Source organism: Cetorhinus maximus, chromosome 6, assembly GCF_964194155.1.
Source record: "Cetorhinus maximus chromosome 6, sCetMax3.hap1.1, whole genome shotgun sequence".
Lineage (NCBI taxonomy): Eukaryota > Metazoa > Chordata > Chondrichthyes > Lamniformes > Cetorhinidae > Cetorhinus > Cetorhinus maximus.
In genome coordinates, this window is record NC_135884.1 from 73,476,146 (window position 1) to 73,498,323 (window position 22,178).

General features: G+C 43.9%; 1 protein-coding gene across 1 annotated transcript in view; it reads right to left on the minus strand.

Moving 5' to 3' along the window:
* Positions 1 to 22,178, minus strand: part of rnf123 (ring finger protein 123) — a 440,342-nt gene that overhangs the window by 17,981 nt on the left and 400,183 nt on the right. Inside the window, exon 36 of the mRNA XM_078543856.1 lies at positions 14,185 to 14,327. Within this exon, the coding sequence (XP_078399982.1) occupies positions 14,185 to 14,327 (143 nt within the window). The remainder of the gene's footprint in view (positions 1 to 14,184; positions 14,328 to 22,178) is intronic.

The window sequence follows — 22,178 nt, forward strand, 5'->3', positions numbered from 1 at the left end:
GGCCAATAGTAAGATGCACTAGTGTCCTGCCTTGCAGAGGTGAGACACTTCATTAACATTCTAAAATCAGGCTACCACAGTGCAATTGGGAACCTGATTTATATTTAACAGTTGCTGGCTGGGTTTCACAAGGCTCAGGAAACCAAGGAGTGAGGGGGAGGCAGGAGCTACCATCTCTGGGTGGTTAGAGCTATTTAGAGCACTGCTGGTACAGGAGTGCTTCCCTCACCCGGCCCTACAAGACAGCCTTCATCCTTCCCCTGGTGATAGTAGCCAGCCTCTAACCCATACCATAATCACTGACCTTCCCAAGCCCTGGTAGCTGCTTCTACAATCTGCAGTCACCCCCACTCACTCCCTAGGACCGATAGCCGTCTCTGCAGCCTGTGATTATCACCGATCCCCACTCTCTCCTCCAGTGATGATAGCTGTCTCTGCAACCCTCAATCACCCTCACTTCCTCCGCATCCCAAGCACCGATCTCCAGCCTGCAATCAGGACTGACTCCCACCCTCAAGCTTTCCTCCCCGTCTCATTTATGGGCTGCAACCTCCTGCCACTGGTTTTCCCGCCCGTCAGTCTGTCAATTTGGTTAGCTTTGTGTGTGAAGTAAAAGTTAAAAAAATATGAGGACCTGGCATTAATTTGCTAGGAACACTGTATCCCCATATTTGCTCAGTTTACCCTGTGCTCCCTCCCCTGCAAACATCCAGGCTGTTAACTCTGTTCCTCTCTTCACGAATGCTGACTGACCTCTAAGTTTTTCTTCCAGCAGTTGCTGCTTTCATTACCTAAACCAAGTGACCTGGTCATTTGTCTTGTTGCTGGGAGCTTGCTGTGCACAAATCGGCTGCCACCTTTCCTACTTTACAATTAATTACACTTCAAAAAAATATATGCTTAATTAGCCATGAGGTGATTTGCGATATCTTGAGGTGGTGGAAGGTGCTATACATGTACAAGCCTTTCTTTATCTCACCTCCGTTAAGCACAAATACATTTTTAACTGGCTTAATCCTGGGAACCAGGTTGAAATAAGCTGCCTCCACTCGGCACTCGAGCACCTCAAAGTTCTTTAGTGTTATACTAAATTTAAGATTGATAAGAAATAACAGACAGGCTCCACAAACAGCTGTGGCTGAATCTTGGTCTTCAATTTCATAAAAATTAATTACTTCTAAAAAGTAACTCAAATGATGCCTCAAGCTATACTGAGACATAAAATTTCAGGAAGAATCAGTCAGCACTCCTTGGATTCAAAATTATAATCAAAATTGGTATTTATAAATTAGATATTGGGGAGACAGTGGCGAGGTGGTAATGTCACTGAATCAGAAATCCAGACTAATGCTCTGGGGTTATTATTTCACATCCCACTACATCAACTGGTAGAATTTAAATTCGAATTCATAAAAATATGGAATTGAAAGCTAGTGACCATGAAACTGTCATTGATTGTTGTAAAAACCCATCTGGTTCACCAATGCCCTTCAGGGAAGGAAATCTGCCACCCTTACCTGATCTGGCCTACATGTGACTCCATGCCCACAGTAATGTGGTTGACTCTTAAATGCTCTGAAATGGCCTAACAAGCCACTCAGTTCAAGGGCAATTAAGATTAGGCAACAAATGCTGGCCTTGCCAATGATGCTCACATCCCATGAAAGAATAAAAAGAACTTCAGTCTGTAAATACATTACGTGACACCAAAAATCCAATTCACACTGAACACAGGGAGATACGATCACACTGACAACCAGAGACTCATGGTGCGTTTATCTTCAATGTCACTAATTTGTTTTCACAGAAGAATGGAGCTGCGGATAGCAAAAATCCTGGAGTTCCTTGAAGAACTTGCCATCCATGAGTTTATTGTAGGCAATTGTATTAACATCATGGCTTTGATGGAGACATGGTTGAGATGTGACACATTTCCACTCACTGAAGCTTCCTCACCTGGCTATTCCATCGACCATTGCCCTGCTCAAACTGTCATGGTGATAAGTGCAGCCCTCATCACCAAATCAAACCTTGGTCTGTCCCTCTACTCATCTCGCCTCCCTTGAGCATCTCACCTCTCAATTAAAATTATTTTTCTCTGTTGTCCAACCAAGTATTTCACTGAGATAGCTTCACTGATTTCCTCCCTCAGCTTCTGTACTGAACAACTTACCCTCAGTAATTTCAACTTCCATCTCAACTCTTTTTGCTCGCTCACCTCTTGAGTTCAATGCCTTTGTACCCTCCACTAAGTCACAACCCTCCATATACACACACTACTCATGTCTACTCCCACCTCTTCAACCTCACCATCTCCATGTGAGGGGCTTTCATCACCACCAAGATTGAAACCAGCTGTTCAACCAGCCTCTGCTCCTTCCCTCCCTTCCATTAGCCCTTCATGTCAAACTTTCCCCAATATTCTTTGCTGTCCCAGCCCTAAACTCAAATCTTTTTCTAGATTCTAACCTGTCTCCTGCCATACTCTCCAAGTTCATCTTGTTCATGAGACCCACCTTCTGCTCCCTCAACCCTACTTCCACCAAACTCTTGACCACCCAACTTCTGTTCCTGGCCTCCATGTTTACTGATGCTGTTAATGGTTCTCTCTCCTCAGGTACTCTCCCCTTCAAATCTGCTGGGATCACCCCATCCTTCAAAAATGTGCAGTTGACCTCTCTGACCTTGCAGACTAACAACCTATTTCCAACCTCCCTTTCCTCTCCAAAGTTATTGAACATGTTGCCAACTACCACATCCATGTCCATCTTTCCTGCAGTTCTATGTTTGGTTCCCTCCAATCAGGTTTCTGTCTCGCCACAGTACCGAAATGGCTCAAAGTCAAAATGACATTCTGTGAGACTGCAACTCTGTTAAACCTTCTCTCTTCAACCTTCTCAATCTATCTGAAGTCTTCCACCATTCCTCTCCAATGCCTCTCCTTTGTCTTCCAGTTGGGTGGAGCTGCCCTTGCCTATTATCAATTTGCAATCAGAGAATTTTCTGCAATGGCTTCTCTTCCCAATAACCACAACGTTATCGCTGGAGACCCCAAGGATCTATCCTTGCCCCCTATTTCCCATCTACATGCTGGCCCTCAGTGACAGCATTCTGAAACACATCAGGTTCCACATACATGCTGATGACACTCAGCCTTATCTCAGCACGCTCTTGTGTGATCGCTATACTGTCTGTTTTGCTTTTTGGGTATTCAGTATTGGATGAGTGGAATTTTTTTCCAATTAAATATTGAAAAGACTGAAGCCATTGCCTTTGGTCCCCTTGACAACTCCATTATCTGGCCATCGTTCGCATCCCTCTTTCTGCCAACTGTCTGAAGCTGAGCCAGACCATTTGCAAACTTGGTGTCATATTAAAGCTCCAGGTGAGTTTCTGGCCCCGCAACTGCTCCATCATCCGGATTGCTTACTTCCACCTCCATAACAGTGCCTGACTATGACCCTGCCTCAGCTCATCTGCTGAAATCCTCATCCATACGTTAGTTACTTCTGGCTAGGCTTCCATCTTCCACCCTAAATAAACTTATGCTCATCCAAAACACTGTTGCCCACATCTAAACTTGTACCATGTCCTGAGCACCCATCAAGTTAATGCTTGCTGACGTACACTGGCTCTTAGTCCGATGATACTGCAGTTGTAATATCCCTATCCTTGTTTTCAAATCCCTCCATGGCCTCCCCTGTCTCTATCGCTCTAACCCCTGCCAGCTCCACAAACCTTTGAGACCTGTTAACTCAAATTCTGGCATCTTGTGCAATCCCAATTTTAATCACTCCACTTTTGGCAGCTGTGTTTTCAGCTGCCTTGGCCATAAGCTCAGGAATTGCTCACTAAATCTTTCCATTTCTCTACCGTCTCTTCTCCTTTAAGACATTCCTTAAAACCCATCTCTTTGTCCAGCTTTTGGTTATCTGTCCTGATATCTCCTTCTGAGGAAAGGAAGTAGGAACTTGCATTTATATAGCATCTTACACAATGTCAGGACTTCTCAAAGTGCTTTATAGCCAATGAAGTATTGTTGGAAGTCTGGCCACTGTGCTAATGTAGGGAATTCTGAAGATGGCCTTTGCGTAAAAATTTCTCTTCACCACGACTTTAGTATTAAGAAAAATTCCAATATACACCCCTCCTCCTGACTCTTGCTGGAACACAGTTATCCTCACTCTCCATGGTCAATGCTGCATGTGGTGGCATAGTGAGTAGCAGGGTATTCAACTGGGGGTTTCACCATCCATTGGAAAATACATACAAGCACACATGTCAGTATGTTTGGGAGCCTGGCTAATTATTTTATCCTCTCTCCCTGCCACTCCACCCTTCCAGCCAAGGGACACCGAGGCCATTGTCGTAGAGCCTGGCTCAGATCAGCAAACTCAGCTCAACCCAGGAATCAAAGCTGGAACGTTCCTGGTGTGTTTGTCTCAGCCAAACATCAGACAGTCTGTTTCATAGCTGACCCAGGGGAGACCCCATAGAATCTGCTTCAATAAGTGTCAAATCTTTTCAGGCCTCCTCCAATCTCGCTACTAAGAAATTGTATCTGCAATGTAAAGGTCAGATGTAATGGAACAGGTGAGTGGGTGAGAGAGGAGAACACAGCTGAACAACCCATTTCCCCTCCTGTCCTGATAACAGGATGAAAGAGAGGTTGAACGGTGTGTGCTGAGATGCAGCCTGAAGATCATCCGGTCTTACAAGATCACGTGACAAAATACTGGATTGGACAAAAGACATTTCAGGTAGTATATACTCATTGCCAACTCCTCTTACAGACATTAGGTGACCTATGCAAGCACAGTGTACAGAAACTGTGTGTGCTCAAGTAAATATATTACAGACAAAGGGATGAAATGGGTTACAGTGGGTGGACAATTCATACTGCCAGGTTACTGCTCAGGTGACAAAGTTGGAAACTACCCCCATTATGTGATCTGAAGCTACAGACAGTATGTCAGACTGCATTGTTGCAGCACTTCAGGTGAATAGGTAACAAATTTACACCAGGTAAATTAGGATAGTGGTTATTGTGCCAAACTGTGAAGCCAGAGAATGAGAATTCAAATGCCATCACTGTAAGTTGAATTCAATAACAAATGACCATGAAACCTGCTGGACTGTTCAAAAAATACCAACTAGTCTTCCTGGAGCCTATGATAATTAGCTCAAACATTAGTTTTGATGAGAGGTTATAGACCTGAAAGATTGACTCTGCTTCTCTCTCTACAGATGCTGCCAGTATCTCCAGTGTTTTCATATCATATTAGTTTTCTTTACTCCCATGTTGGGGAAAATGCTCTATAGACTAGTCAAGGGACAGCTTCATATAGTTTTTCTCAGAGTGATATCTGTCACCCAATAAGCCTAACTCTTCCACCTCCATCCCTGGCTTTTTCCTGTCCCATTGGTGGAACAGTGTTATAATAATGAGGTATTAAACACCTATCTCAATTCACATCTCAGTGCTCCTTCTTGTTGGAGGACACAAAGAGGAAGGCTTGGGGGTGGGGGTGGTGGAGAGAGAGACTGCAATGTACTGTTATCACTGTTGTCCAAGTCCACCAGAGTTTTCACTCTGTTCATAAGAAATCACAAACCTCTCCGCAACAAAAATCCAGCAGCTCAAAATTGGGCATCCACCAGGCATTGGGCCATCATCGGCAGCAGTATTGTATCTTTCATTGTGCTGACATCTCTCACTAATCAGCACAGGTTTAATGGTGAGTGTAGAAGAGAGTGCCAGAATCAGCACCAGACATAGTTTAGGCTGAGGGATCATACTAGTGAGGCAGTAATGCAGTATGCTGTGAAACGCAGTAGAAAACAGGCAGAGGTAAATGGTTCTGTAATGATGCATCAGCAGACAGAGTTGTATTTCGATCACATCCAGTAACAAATGGCAGTAGCAAATAAAGCATCTGACAAGAGGAGGATGTCCCTGAACAGCCACATCCTTAACCATGACAGAGCACAACATGTGAGTACAAGAAACAAGGCTGAAGTGTTGGCAAGCACCTTCAGCCAGAAGTGCTGAATCGATTATCCCACTTTAGCCTCTTCTGTAGGATCCACCATTGTAGAAGCCACCAAGTAATTCAATGCCCTTGGCATTAAGAAGCAGCTGTGTGCACAGGGCACAGAGAAGGCAACATTGTGACTATTGTACTGACGACTTGCACACTACAGCTAGTTACTCCCTTAGCCAAGCTCTTCCAGTGCAGCTATGACTGTGGCACCTACTTGATAATGTGGAAAATTGCCCAGGTATGTCTTTTCCACAGTGGCTTATCCACCTTTTTCCTTCAGCAAAGTGATGGAAGGAGCCATCAACAGTGCCAGTAAGAAATATCTATTCATTTATAACCTGCTCACAGATGCTCAATTCGTCCAGCACTGACCCAAATATGAATGTAAGAACAGAATTTCAGAAAAGAGGGGAAAGTTGCTAACCATTATGGTAAGGGGGCACTAAACTGAATATGGTACCAAGGACTCCAAGTAAGAGGTGTTCAAAGGCCTGAGATAAGGCCTTTGTTGTAGGCTCATGACTAAGGTCAGAGCATGGGAGTCAGGTGATAAGTAACTGAATAGATAACAAACTGGCTAGAAAACAAAGAGCGATGATTAAATGCAGTCACTCAAATAGGCCGAAGGTGGGAAGTGGTGTTCCACAGAATCAGTGCTGGAACCATTGCTTTTCACTTTTGGGACTGGGGAATCAGAAATACAATGGTAAAATGTGCAGAAGACACCATATTGGTGGATATAGTTACAATGGAGGTAGATTGTAACAAAATACAAGACTATATGTAGAACGGGCATGTAGTTGGCAAATGAACTCAATATAGCCAAGTGTGAAGTGGTGTATTTTGGTGGAAAGAGTAAGGAGGTCACCTGACCTTTGGAAAATAGTTTAAATGGGGTTGAAGCATAAAGTGATCTGGAGTACAGATCCACAATTTATTAAAAGTAGCAAGGCAGATTAACAAAACCATAAAAAGCAGAGGGGTTATGTTAAACTTAGATAGAACCTTGGGCCGGCCACACTTCGGGTGTGCAAAGTTCTGGTGTCCATGTTACAAAAAGGATACAGAAGCACAGGAGAAAATGCAAAAACAGGTATGAAAGGATGAAAGCACAACTAATTGGATAGAACCATCAGCAAAGGCTGAACAAGCTGGGGCTCTTTTCTATTTAAAATTATGAAGCATGTCAATAGTTTAAGCTTAGGGAAGATGTTTCAATTTGTAGGGAAGTCCAAAACTAGGGTCCATAAATATAACAGTCAATAATAAACCCAATAAGGATTTCAGGACAGTGCTCAACACATGAAGTGGCTGAAGTGAAATACATAGTTGCAATTAAAGGGAAGCAAGATAAATACATGAGGAGAAGGGAATAGAAGGATACGTTACAAAAACAAAAAACCTGGAAAAACTCAGCAGGTCTGGCAGCATCTGTGGAGAGGAGCACAGTTAACGTATCGAGTCCGCATGACTCTTCAACAGAACTAAGGAAAAATAGAAAAGGGGTGAAATATAAGCTGGTTTAAGAGGGGTGGTGGGACAATAAGAGCTGGATAAAGGGCCAGTGATAGGTGGAGATAACCAAAAGATGTCACAGACAAAAGAACAAAGAGGTGTTGAGGGTGGTGATATTATCTAAAGGAATGTGCTAATTAAGGGTAGAAAGCAGGACGAGCAAGGTACAGATAGTCCTGGTGGGGGTGGGGTGGGGTGAAGGAATCGAAAAAGGCTAAAAGGTAGAGATAAAACAATGGATGGAAATACACTTAAAAATAATGGAAGTAGGTGGGAAAAGAAAAATCTATATAAATTATTGGAAAAAACAAAAAGGAGGGGGAAAATCGGAAAGGGGGTGGAGATGGAGGAGAGAGTTCATGATCTAAAATTGTTGAACTCAATTTTCAGTCCGGAAGGCTGTAAAGTGCCTAGTCGGAAGATGAGGTGCTGTTCCTCCAGTTTGCGTTGAGCTTCACTGGAACAATGCAGCAAGCCAAGGACGGACATGTGGGCATGAGAGCAGGGTGGAGTGTTGAAATGGCAAGCGACAGGGAGGTCTGAGTAATGCTTGCGGACAGACCGAAGGTGTTCTGCAAAGCGGTCACCCAGTCTGCGTTTGGTCTCTCCAATGTAGAGGAAACCACATTGGGAGCAACGAATGCAGTAGACTAAGTTGAGGGAAGTGCAAGTGAAATGCTGCTTCACTTGAAATGAGTGTTTGGGCCCTTGGACGGTGAGGAGAGGGGAAGTAAAGGGGCAGGTGTTGCATCTTCTGCGGTTGCATGGGAAGGTGCCGTGGGAGGGGGTTGAGGTGTAGGGGGTGATGGAGGAGTGGACCAGGAGGGAACGATCCCTACGGAATGCCGCCGGGTGGGGGGGTGAAGGGAAGATGTGTTTGGTGGTGGCATCATGCTGGAGTTGGCGGAAATGGCGGAGGATGATCCTTTGAATGCGGAGGCTGGTGGGGTGATAAGTGAGGACAAGGGGGACCCTATCATGTTTCAGGGAGGGAGAAGGTGTGAGGGCGGATGCACGGGAGATGGGCCGGACACGGTTGAGGGCCCTGTCAACCACCGTGGGTGGAAAACCTCGGTTAAGGGAGAAAGAGGCCATGTCAGAGGAACTGTTTTTGAAAGTGGCATCATCAGAACAGATGCAACGGAGGCGAAGGAACTGAGAGAATGGGATGGAATCCTTACAGGAAGCGGGGTGTGAGGAGCTGTAGTCGAGGTAACTGTGGGAGTCAGTAGGCTTGTAGTGGATATTGGTGGACAGTCTATCACCAGAAATTGAGACAGAGAGGTCAAGGAAGGGAAGGGAAGTGTCAGAGATGGATCATGTGAAAATGATGGAGGGGTGGAAATTGGAAGCAAAATTAATAAACTTTTCCAGGTCCAGACGATAGCATGAAGCAGCACTGAAGTAATCATCGATATACCGAAGAAAGAGTTGTGGGAGGGGGCCGGAGTAGGACTGGAACAAGGAATGTTCCACATACCCCATAAAGAGACAGGCATAGCTGGGCCCCATGCGGGTACCCATAGCCACACCTTTTATTTGGAGGAAGTGAGAGGAGTTTAAGGAGAAATTGTTCAGTGTGAGAACAAGTTCAGCCAGACGGAGGAGAGTAGTGGTGGATGGGGATTGCTCGGGCCTCTGTTCGAGGAAGAAGCGGAGAGCCATCAGACCATCCCGGTGGGGGATGGAGGTGTAGAGGGATTGGACGTCCATGGTGAAGAGGAGGCGGTTGGGGTCAGGGAACTGGAAATTGTTGATATGATGTAGGGTGTCAGAGGAATCACGGATGTAGGTGGGAAGGGATTGGACAAGGGGAGAGAGAATGGAGTCAAGATAGCAAGAAATGAGTTCCGTGGGGCAGGAACAGGCTGACACGATCGGTCTGCCGGGACAGTCTTGTTTGTGGATTTTGGGTAGGAGGCAGAAGCAGGCCGTCTGAGGTTGGGAGACTATCAGGTTGGAAGCTGTGGAAGGAAGGTCTCCAGAGGAGATGAGGTCAGTAACAGTCCTGGAAACAATGGCTTGATGTTCAGTAGTGGGGTCATGGTCCAGGGAGAGGTAGGAGGAAGTGTTTGCGAGTTGACTCTCAGCCTCTGTGAGGTAGAGGTCAGTGCGCCAGACAACAACAGCACCACCCTTGTCAGCGGGTTTGATGACAATGTCAGGGTTGGACCTGAGAGAACGGAGTGCAGCATGTTCAGAGAGAGAGACAAGTTAAAATGGGTGAGAGGAGCAGAGAAATTGAGGCGACTAATGTCACGCCGACAGTTCTCAATGAAAAGATCAAGAGAAGGTAAGAAACCAGAGGGAGGAGTCCGGGTGGAGGGAGAATATTGGAGGTGGGTAAAAGGATCCGTTAAACGGGGAGAAGACTCCTGCCCAAAGAAGTGAGCACGGAGACGAAGGTGGCGGAAGAAGAGTTCAGCATCGTGCCGAGCCTGAAATTCATTGAGATGAGGGCGTAAGGGTATGAAACTAAGTCCTTTGCTGAGCACTGAACGTTCAGCGTCGGAGAGGGGAAGGTCAGGGGGTATGGTGAATACACGGCCGGGGCTGGGATTGGAAGACGGGATGGGCACCTCATCTACCGACTAGGCACTTTACAGCCTTCCAGACTGAATATTGAGTTCAATAATTTTAGATCATGAACTCTCTCCTCCATCCCCACTCCCTTTCCGATTTTCCCCCATCTTTTTATTTTTTCCAATAATTTATATAGATTTTTCTTTTCCCACCTATTTCCATTATTTTTAAATGTATTTCCATCCATTGTTTTATCTCTACCTTTTAGCCTTTTTCGATTCCTTCACCCCACCCCACCCCCACTAGGGCTATCTGTACCTTGCTCGTCCTGCTTTCTACCCTTAATTAGCACATTCCTTTAGATAATATCACCACCCTCAACACCTCTTTGTTCTTTTGTCTGTGACATCTTTTGGTTATCTCCACCTATCACTGGCCCTCTATCCAGCTCTTATTGTCCCACCCCCTACTTAAACCAGCTTATATTTCACCCCCTTTTCTATTTTTCCTTAGTTCTGTTGAAGAGTCATGCGGACTTGAAACGTTAACTGTGCTCCTCTCCACAGGTGCTGCCAGATCTGCTGAGTTTTTCCAGGTATTTTTGTTTTTGTTTTGGATTTCCAGCATCCGCAGTTTTTTGCTTTTATAGAAGGATACGTTGATAGGTTGAGAAGTAAACAGAGTCAAAGGCAGTTTGTGTGGAACATAGACTTCAACATATACCAGTTTGGCGGAATGGTCTGTTTATGTGTATATTCTATGCAAGACTGAAGTCAAAGGTGAAATCCTCTATTAGCAGATGTGGTAAAGTGTTTGTAGTCGTTGGAGGTCAAATATCACAATTCTAAGACATAACTGCAGGAATACCTCAGCAGTATCCTCAGCACAACCACCTTCAGTTGCTTCATCAAGGGCCTTCCATACTCATGAATGAGGTTGGTTGTTGATTCAACAGTGTTCAGTCCCATTCATAACTTTTGATAATGAAGCAACTCATTCCAGAATACATTTTGATAATACCCAGGCTTGGCTGATGAGTGACAGGTAATGTTCATGGCATTTAATGGCCAGGAAATGTCCAAATCCCAACAGGAGAAAGCCCAGTCATTACCCCCTAACCTTCAATAGCACCATTATTGCCAAGTCCACCACTACTAATATCTTGGAGATTACCATTGACTAGAAGCTTATAGTAGTCACTGTGTTGACATGACTGATCCTCAGTGCACGTGACAGGCTCACCTCCTGACTCTTATAAGTGTCTCCACCATTAAGTAGGAGGGTGGTGAAGAGCTTAGCTATCCCTCAGCTGGATGGTGCAGATGCAACAACACTTAAGAAGCTCAACACCATCCAGGTCAGAGCAGATTGTTTAATTAGTGTCCTGTCATGGAAATGACTATCCAGTTCCAATTCACTGTGACTGCTTTACATGTTATCTACAGGAATGCACAGCACCAATTCAACAAACTTATTTAGACAAGATGTGCCAGCTCTACGGCATCTACTACCGTACAAAAGCAGCAATATCATGGGAACACCTTCACTGTCTGAGTTACTTTTCAAGTCACAAAGCCTGAACCTGGGCATAGATTTCTCTTCCTCATCATCACTGAGTCAATAACCTGCGTACTAGCTACCCACACAGGAGCGAGGAAAGATTTGAGAAGCTCATGTTTTAGTCTACAAACCAGGTTAAGGGGAGACCTCATCAGAATATACCAAAGCACGGAACTGTTTCTCAAACCAAATCATTAAGATATTCTGATGTGCTTTACATGTGCACATCATTGTGCTCTGACAGCTGCATCACTATAGTGACCTCTACATCCTAGGAAATGCTGCTTTTGGCCAAAGAGCAGTTTATCAGGAATCAAATATAGATACAGTGGCCAATGTTAGCTGCCACGTCATGTTGTTTGGTAAGAGCACCCTGCATCCAATTTAACCAGGAGATACAAACCCTGAAACAAAGTGTACCTGGAGAGCTGGTGTAAAACAAACTTTATTTTAAATGGTTTGACCTTTAGGGTTAAAGGCATCAGTTGTCAGCCGTGGCTCAGTGATAACACTCCCATCTCTGAGTTGGAAGGATAAGGGTTCAAGTCCCACTCCAGAGAACTTGACCATATAATCCAGGGTGACACTTGTGTAGTACTGAGTGAGTGTTGCACTATCAGAGGTGCCAACTTTCAGGTGAAGTGTAAACCAGGCTCCATCTACCCATCTTAGGTGGACCTATAGGAATCCATGGCACTATTTGAAGAGCAGCACGGGGGTTCTCCCCTTGTCCTGGTAAATTCTTATGCCTCAACCAACACCTAAAATAGATCATTTGGTCATTGTTTTATTTAATATAAGAAATGTACATCTGTCCATAACTGCAAGCCTTCCTTTCTTTAGCATCCAGTCTCATAGCATCATCCTTATGTATTAACACACTACAAACCTGAAATCTCTGACCAGTTAGACTGTAATAATTTAATCAAACAGCACAGACAGAGGAGGCCATTTGGCCCAATGTGTCAAAGAGCTATCCAGTTAGTCTTTTCCTCCACAGCCCTGCAAATTTTAATTTTATATTCAATTCCCTTTTGAAAGTTATTATTGAATCTCCTTCCACCATCCAATCATGCAGTGCATTCCAGGTCATAACTTGTTGTGTAAAAGAAACTGCTCCAGGGTTATTTGCCAATTATCTTAAATCTGAAACCTTTAGTTGTCCACCATCTACAAGGCACAAGTCAGGAGTGTGATTGAATTCTCTCCAATTGCCTGGATGAGTGCAAATCCATCAACACTCAAGAAGCTCAACACTATCCGGGAAAGAAGCCCGCTTGATTGCCACCCCATCCACCATTCAAACAGTCCATGTCCAAATGCTGCAAGACCTGGACATTATCCAGGTTTGGGCTGACAAGTGGCAAGTAAAATTCACACCACACAAGTGCCAGGCAATGACCCATCTCCAACAAGAGAGAATCTAACCATCGCCCTGTAACGTTCAAAGGCATTACCATCACTGAATCCCCCACTATCAACATCCCGGGGGTTACCACTGACCAGAAACTGAACTGGACTAGCGATATAAATACTGTGGTTACAAGAGCAGGTCAGAGACAAGGAATCCTCTGGCACGTAACTCACCTCCTGACTCCCCGAAGCCTGTCCTCCATCTACAAGGCACAAGTTGGGAGTGTGATGAAATACTCCCTACTTGCCTGGACGAGTGCAGGTCCCACAACACTCAAGAAGCTTGACACCGTTCAGGACAAAGCAGCCTGCTTGACTGGCACCACATCCACAAATGTTTACTCCCTCCACCACAGCAGCAGCAGTGTGTACCATCTACAAGATCCACTGCAGGAACTCATCAAGGCTCCTGAGATAGCACCTGCCAAACCCATGACCACTACCATCTAGAAGGGCAAGGGCAGCAGATGGGAACACCATCACCTGCAGTTTCCTCTCCAAGTCACTCACCATCCTGATTGGAAATATATCACTGTTCCTTCACAGTCACTGGGTCAAAATCCTGGAACTCCCTCCCTAACAGCACTGTGGGTGTACCTACACCACATGGACTGCAGCGGTTCAAGAAGGCAGCTCACCACCACCTTCTCAAGGGCAATTAGGAATGGAGAATAAATGTTGGCCTAGCCAGTGACGCCCACATCCTGTAAATGAAATAAAAAAAGTTCCTGACCCTCTAGGAAAACCCCTCAATTTTGAACATCTCTATTAAATATTCCCTTAGCCTTTTCTACTTTAAGGACAACCCCAGCTTCTCTTCATGAGAGGGAGTATTTACAGACAAGGGGGTAACAAAAGACACAGTGACTTCACTGCACCCTCCCACCAATAACTCCCCCACTGACCCATTGCACTTCAGTATCACACTTAGAAAGCTTATACATTATTCTCTCCCTCAAAAAGACAAAAGAAACCTCTCCCACGTTGTATTTTAAATCTGTTACGATATTTGAGTAGGTGCAAGTTCTGTACAAGTAGATAATACAGAAGTTAGATAATACAGAAGTTCTTATTCTGCAATTGGTCAGAGTGTCAGGTCTGTCACAGTCCCAATGTCCACTGTACTCACATGCTTGGAGGGAGAAATGCTTCTTCTCAGCTGGTGGGGGTGTTGCTCCCAGGGCTGAGAGCTCATTTTCTCTGAGAAGATATTGTATTGATCTCAGTTGAAAGCAGGGATCAGCCAGGAGCACGGCTGTTGCTCGTTGGATGCTGAAAAGAAGTAAGAGAAGAAGGATTAGAGAATTCTTGGAGCTGAGATCTTGGCGGGAACTGACGCAACTGTTCCAGGCAAATGGCTCACTCAGCTGAAGAGTTAAAATAATAATCGTTTGGTAATACAGAACTTGAGTATTGCTGAAAAGAGAAACATGTCTAAGCTTTTCATCATGCATTCATCAGGACACTTCCCCTGATATTAGTATTCTTGCAAAAACAACAATTTATACTGAATGTGAAAAGTGCGCTGTTGGTTGGCCAGTGGTGTTGCATGGAGAATGCACCAGTGATGGTGACTGACAGTTAACTGCCAAGCATTGTTTGAAATTTAAAGTAAGCAGCTTGACCCTGATTGGTCGAGGCATTGCCCTGATTGGTTGAGGCATTGCCCTGAGGAATGAGCCTGCGAATGGCTGTCACTTATTTTGTTTAGCTGAAACAGACACAATGTATGTATATGCTCTTCCAGTCTGCAAAGAACAGGCCCTGTATACTCATATATGTAGCTTCCAGTACATGCAAATGTGCCACATTGCGAGCCCGACCGACAATCTTAAATAGGTTGTCAGCGTAATTCTTAGCACACTGAATTATCAAATGTCCAATCACGGAATCACATCTAATGTTGGACACTGTGTTTTAAGTTTTGCAAGCACGGGCTGGTTGGGAATGGTCTGTACTCTGTCTGTTGCGAACAGCAGCTGGGACATGTTGTTTGGTACGATCTGCCAGTCTTTGGGATTTACGGCCTATATACCTAGTGTGATACTGGCACTGAAATTCATATACCATATTACTCATTTGTGTGATAGGCAGAATGTCTTTTTAGCTTGACGGCAGCATCCTGTTAGTGCAGATATCACTCATGTTGCTGCTGCACAGTAGCAGCGTGAGACAGCGAGCTTCACCTGCTGCTCAAAGTTTTAAGATACCTTACCCTTCCAGGGTAATCTGAGGTAGACTGGGCACTTTTCAAGGCTGAAAGTGATGGCCTTAGGCCCGTTTATGAGTTTGCGTGATATACAGCACGAAATGACCTGATCAGGGTAATCATTATCCTGCAGGATGCCTTTGTTGTGCCCTATTTCAGCATCAAGCTTGGATGGGGAGCAAATGGCTTGGAACCTATTTACAAGGTTACCAATAAGACCAATCTTATAGTGTGTGGAACTAAGAATCCCAACATGCACATTGACCAGTGAAGGTAAGCCTGCGGTAGACCGTGGTAGAGAACCTCCTGGCAAATTTCTCAAATAGTACATCAAGGGGAGTTCATTTGACTGCTCCATTTCAAAGGTGAATTTGAGAACAGGATGGAGCCCATTAAGATATGCAAAGAAATTATTACATGCAGTTGCAGATTAAATATAGCAAATGTATCACCCACACAACGGAAATATGCCTCCTACCCCTCGCGTATGGTTTCAAATGGACAGTATAAATAGGTTAGAAGGGAAATGAAATGTACCTTTGGAGAGAGAAAAGACAAAGAGTAAATGGGATTGAACAACTTGCCCACTAACAAATACAATAATCAAACACTTGTGATGCAGGTGATGCACAAGGTGTGCCTGAACTGCAGGGCGCATCAGGACCTGTGAATCTCTTCCCAGTTGCTGTCCATTTCAAATCCCAAAGGCAGCCTGTGGGCACTGTTTGTTTCTAGAACCCTTCAACCCTTCTAAACTTCCAAGGGGCTATGCACCATCTGAATTCCCTGTATAGCCTGAGTCCCTACCAAGGAATGGTCTGCACTACATTAGTAAGCAACACCACCCAACTGCATCAAACTGTATTAGACCCTCCACGTATGTATATACAATGACAGCATGCCACGTTGGAATGTGAGTTTACCATGTACTGTATGTTTTGTCAAAACAATACTCAAGCAAGTACATAAATCTTTTATACCTCAGTGAAACAAATTGCATTCATCTCCCAGTGAGTATGGGTTAAATTTCACAGCAGACAGAATGTACTTTACTATAGTAAACCAACTGCACCAGGAGAGATTAATATAAAAGAACATAATTAAGGAAATACATCATCACCAAAAGGCTGTGCTTGCTCAGTCAGAAGAACAGAACACAGATATTAGGGCAAACTGCACAAGGTTCAGAGATATCTGCAATCGTGGTTATACTCACAAATCTGGAGGAAATTGAGATGGAAGGACAATCTAATTGTGGTAAAATCAATAGATATCTCTTTAAAGAAGAGCAAGGAGAGCACAGGAACATGATTCATACTTCATACAACAGCTTCCACAATTAGAAGCTGATGGTTAATAAATAAAAGCCCAATTGATTGCAGTATAATATTACAGGTGTCTTTATCTAACACACAGGCAGGGACCTATTCATCATTTGTAATAAGTAAAGCAGTGAAGGTCTAAGCCCATGGCATTAACTTTTAACAATGGCTACAATACTGACCAATAACTTGTTTGAGGACCACTCTTAGTTCTGGTGTGAAGGGACATAGACACGTGCCTATGATTACTCACCGAACAGGTCTATGTCTATGATTTCTCTCACAGTGAGGGAACACTGCTCTGTGTCTGTAATTCCTCACAGGGAGCTTTTGCTTATTCTGGAATCTCTAACATAGCGAGCTCATGATTTCAATCATGCTGCTATAAACAGTAGCCAAGTTGAAACTGAAACCTTCCCCTTTAGGATGGGAGAAAAATAAAACAACTGAATTTATTAGGACTCCCCCACTTGATGCATCAGTCCCGGAGATAATCCTATCTACCGTCACGAGGCTACAGCTCTTTAGTTTTTAAAGTGTGATTTTTCAACTTTCAACTGACTGGATATTCTGCAATTTGAACTGAGGCAGAGCAAACTGCTTAAAATGCATGGCCACATTCCAAGGTGAAGGTGAGAAACAAACAAATCATCCTCAAGGAAATGTGAAGAGAGGGGCATTTCCTATAATCCAGACACCCATCTAAACTTGTAACTATCTAAGGAAGAGGAATTAAAAATACAAAGTGCTAGATATTGAAACAATGTCTGCCACAGACAGACACAATCAAAACCTCTTGGAAGTACACAATGGGTGAAGCATTTTAACGCAAGGCTGCCCAACCACGAGAGAGAGATTGCAAGTGACACAAGTGTTGTCAAGAAATTTTTCAGCAGAGGAAGCAGGCTGAAGGCTGCTCTCTCTCCCTCTCTCTCTTTTGGAATAAATGTGTCGCCCGGTTCAAGAAGCCAACTCGACCAGAAACCTACCACTGAAGTGACATCCTGTGATTATTGCAACAACATCTACATCTGATACAGCCAACCCAAATCGGCCGCTATGTTTAAAACCTATGCTTCAAAAACAATCGAAGGGCACTTAGCCTTATATTCTTTTACCTTTTTATTGGACTTTAACTCCCCTCATTTCTGGGGTGCATGCGTGCGCGTGTACCTGTGTGTGTGTGTGGGCCTGAATTACTGTATGAGGGCTGAATGTTTGCCGTTGCATTTTTATTAATTTTCTCGAGCTTAGTGGTTAATAAATTAGGTCTTTCACTCAAGAAACCTTGTTTGAATGGCTCCTTATTGCTCACAACTTAAATAGTTAAATACATACTGATTTGGAAAAGGCATATCCTCATGAAAAAGAAACTTAAACCCTTGTTGTGGCCAACCAAGATGGCTGAATAGAGAGGAGCCAGTTCATCCCTTCTCATCTGGTCATAACACTCCTTTATTAGACAACAGACAAGGAATGCAGCAACAAATCTACTGTTAGGAAAAGCTGAAGGTTAAGTTGGCTGTAAATGATCAAGGTGTATGTGAATCAAGTTACAGACAAAGTCTCCTATCTGCTTCCTTAATGTTAGCCTCATATCTATAATACCATGAGATATGACCTCCGCAGAGTGGTGGTTTGTAAGCTCTTCTGTCTAGGCGCATATTCTACGGATACCATATGAGTGTGTTAGGTTGTTCCTCCACAGCACAAGGCCCAACTGCTGCACAGACATTGATGCATCTGTCCATGAAGCACTGAGAGTAGCAACCAACTCAGGGTTCCTGTGGAGATGAAATCCTGCCTTCATATTGAGAATACCCTCCATCATGTGTGTGTTACTACCATCAAGCTAAAAGGGTTAGATTCAAAACAGATCTGGCAGCTCAAAACTGGTGATTCATGAGGCACTGTGGGTTATTAGCAACTACAAAATTGTACTCAACAATAATCTGTAACCTCATGGTCCACATTCCTCCTCCATCATTACCATCAAGCCAGGGGATCAACCTGGTCTAATGAGGAGTGTAGGAGAGCATGCCAGGAACAGCATCAGGCTTACCTAAAAATGAGGTGCTAGCCTGGTGAATCCACAATGCAGGACTACATGTACACTAGACAGTGGAAGCAACATGCTATAGAAAGAGCTAAGAAACCACAACGAATATATCAGTTCAAAGCTCTACAGTGTTGCCACATCCAGTCAGGAATGGCGGTGGACAATTAAACAACCAAAGGGAGGAGGAGGCTCATAAACATCCCCATCCTCAATGATGTCAGATCCCAGCACCTGAGGGCAAAAAACAAGGCTAAAGCACTTGCAACCATCTTTAGCCAGAGGTGCTGAGTGGACGATTCATCTTGGCCTCCGCCTGAGGTGCCCAGCATCACAGAAGTCAGTCTTCAGCCAATTCAATTCACTTCATGTGATATCAGGAAAAGGATGAAAGCACTGCATACATCATAGGCTATGGGTCCTGATAACATCCTGGCTGTAACACTGCAGACTCCAGAACTAGCTGCGAGCCAAGCTGTTCCAGTACAGCTGCAACACTGGCACCTACCAAATGATGCGGAAAATTGCCCAGATATGACCTGTCCATAAAAAGGACATTTCCAACCTGGCCAACCTGCTCACCAATGTTCAGTTTAGGTTCTGTTAGGGCCACTCAGCTCCAGGCTTCATTACAGACTTGGTCCAAACATGGACAAAAGTGCTGAATTGCAGAGGTGAGGTGAGACTGACTGCCCTTGACATTACAGCAGCATTTGACCGAGCATGGCAGCAAGGAGCACTAGCAAAACGGAAATCAATGGGAAACAGGGGGAAACATCTCCGCTGATTGGATTCAGACCTAGTACAAAGGAAGATGGTTGTGATTGTGGGGGTCAATCATCTCAATCCCACGAGCAGGAGTTCCTGAGGGTAGTATCCTAGGCCAAGTGTTATGACCAGTGCAGTAGGTACAGCTGAATTATTTAAAAATCCCAGAGGGAAACTTTAAACAACTGTCACAACCTATAATTTTAAGTGTTATGTTTGAGCTGTGACTCTAAATTCAGGAATCAGACCACCAGTTCTCGTGGTTTTACATTAAACTAAATGAAACGTTTTATTAATTTACACAGGTTAATATATACATACACACACACACATGGCTACAAATTACAACTCTCATAACTTTTAACAAATTCCCAAACTAATCTCCAATAAGCAACAGCAACCCATAGACTTAACCAGACACCAGGCAAAGCATTTTCACCGTACGAATTCAAAGTGAGGTTCTTTTCACTTTGGTTCCTGTGGAGACACCGTGGTAGACTTACAGGCTTTGATCTTACATTGCCTCTGCCCTGCACACCTGAAAACTGCCGAAGTTGTACCTATCACCGCCTATTGAATGTAAATTCTCATTGTATCACCAGCCTCTTCCAACAAAAAACCCCTTTCGTAGTACCAATTTTATTAGTAATATAAACATATTGCTTGGTATCTGCTAGATAGGCGTCAGTTTTCACCTCACTTCTTGAATACTCTATTCAAAAAATGCAAATGCACGTTATCTCTCTTACATATCAAAACTAGTACACATCAAAGCACCCAGACTAGCTGGCTTTAATCCAATTAAGACACACCTACAGACTAAACCTCTATTTTAAAATAAAAATATTTTCCAAAATATTATATACATTAATAAGCTTCATGACACCAGACAGTTTCAGCTGCTTCATCAATGATCTTTGCTCCATCATAAGGTCAGAAGTGGAGATATCTGCTAATGATTGCACAATGTTCAGCACTATTCACAATTCCTCAGATGCTGTGGCAGTCCATGCCCACATGCAGAGAGACTGGACAACACTCAGGCTTGGGATGATAAGTGGCAAGTGACATTCGTGCCACACAAGTGCCAGGCAATAACTATCTGCAACAAGAGATAATCCAACAATCTCCCCATGATGTTCAATGGCACTGCTATCGCTGAATCCCCACTAACAACATCCTGGGGGGTTACCATTGACCAGAAATTGAACTGCACTAGTCATATAAATACTGTGGCTACAAGAGCAGGTCAGAGGCTGGGAATTCTGCAGAGAGTATCTCCTCCTGACTCCCCAAAGCTTGTCCACCATCTAGAAAGCATAAGTCAGGAGTGTGATGGAATACTCTCCTCTTGCCTGGATGAGTGCAGCTCCCACAACACTCAAGAAGCTCAACATCATCTAGGTCAAAGCAGCCCACTTGATTGATTGGTGCTCCATCCACCATCTTAAATATTCACTCGCTCTACCACTGGCAGACAGTGATAACAGTATGTACCATCTATAAGATACACTACAACAATGCGCTAAGGCATCTCCAACAGCACCATCCAAACCCGCAGCCTCTGCCATCTAGAAGGACATGGGCGGCTGACGCACAGGGCACCACCACCTGCAAGTATCCCTCCAAGTCACAGACCATCCTGACTTAGAACCATATTGCCATTCTTTCACTGTCATTGGGTCAAAATTCTGGAACTCCCTCCCCAACAGCACTGCAACTGTTCAAGAACATGGCTCACCACCATCTTCTCATGGGCAATCAGGGATGGGCAATAAATGCTGGCTTTGCCAGCGACGCTCACATTCTATGAACTAATTTTAAAATATCCGGAGTTCCATTGTGGACAAACATATTTCAGGCACAGCCTGAGTTCACTTAGAGGATTATTGCTTTTCTGTACATTGGAAGCTGGTTAATTATATTTTTTTTTTAAAAAAAGAACATTTGTGATACTTTGGAGTGTGATTTCTGAAATAGGAGGTTGATGCATGAAGCAGATTGATCATGAACTGGATGCAGGGCACACATCAGATACTACGCTGTCTTTTAACAACAGGAGTGCAACACAGAATGTATTATTCTGCTGCTCAGATGGAACTGAGTGTAAATTTGCAGTCCCTTTAAGATCACAAAGCCAACAAGGCATGAAGTTTGATGTGAGTTAGAGGCTAACTGCCACTGGTGTGCAACATATGCAGACTGGCAGATCCTTGTAAAATTTTAGCTTGTCAGAAGGAACCAGGATAAAATGATGTATTTTTAATATTTTTCTTGCTTTTAATACTTTGACAGTGGACAGACTGATTGACATGCCAGCAGAAATAACGTTATGTCAAATGCAGAATGCATTCTTGGAACACAGTGCTTAAAGTGAATGGTATGCTTGGTTCCAGGAGGGTAGAAAGGTGATACTCTCACATATACCATGTTGAATCCACAGCCTCCAGTTTGAAAATCTACACAGTAGACATGATTAAATTTGTTTCAGTGAAGCAGCTGCTAAAAATAAAAGTAAAACAAAATACATGGGTCTAACTTACAATGGAGGAGGATTCAGAGAAAAAGGTAGATGGGTTGTTGCCCCAAAGGGAGCTGTCACTGAGCTGTAAGTCAGACTCCTCATTGCACTAACTAGAAATTAATCAGATTGTGAATGTTTCATCTTCTCCGTCTGATGCAACCAGAAAGCTTACACTGAATGTGTACTCTGGCCAATTACACTGCATAAGACACATTTCTTTAAGTATTATATTTTCACTGATACG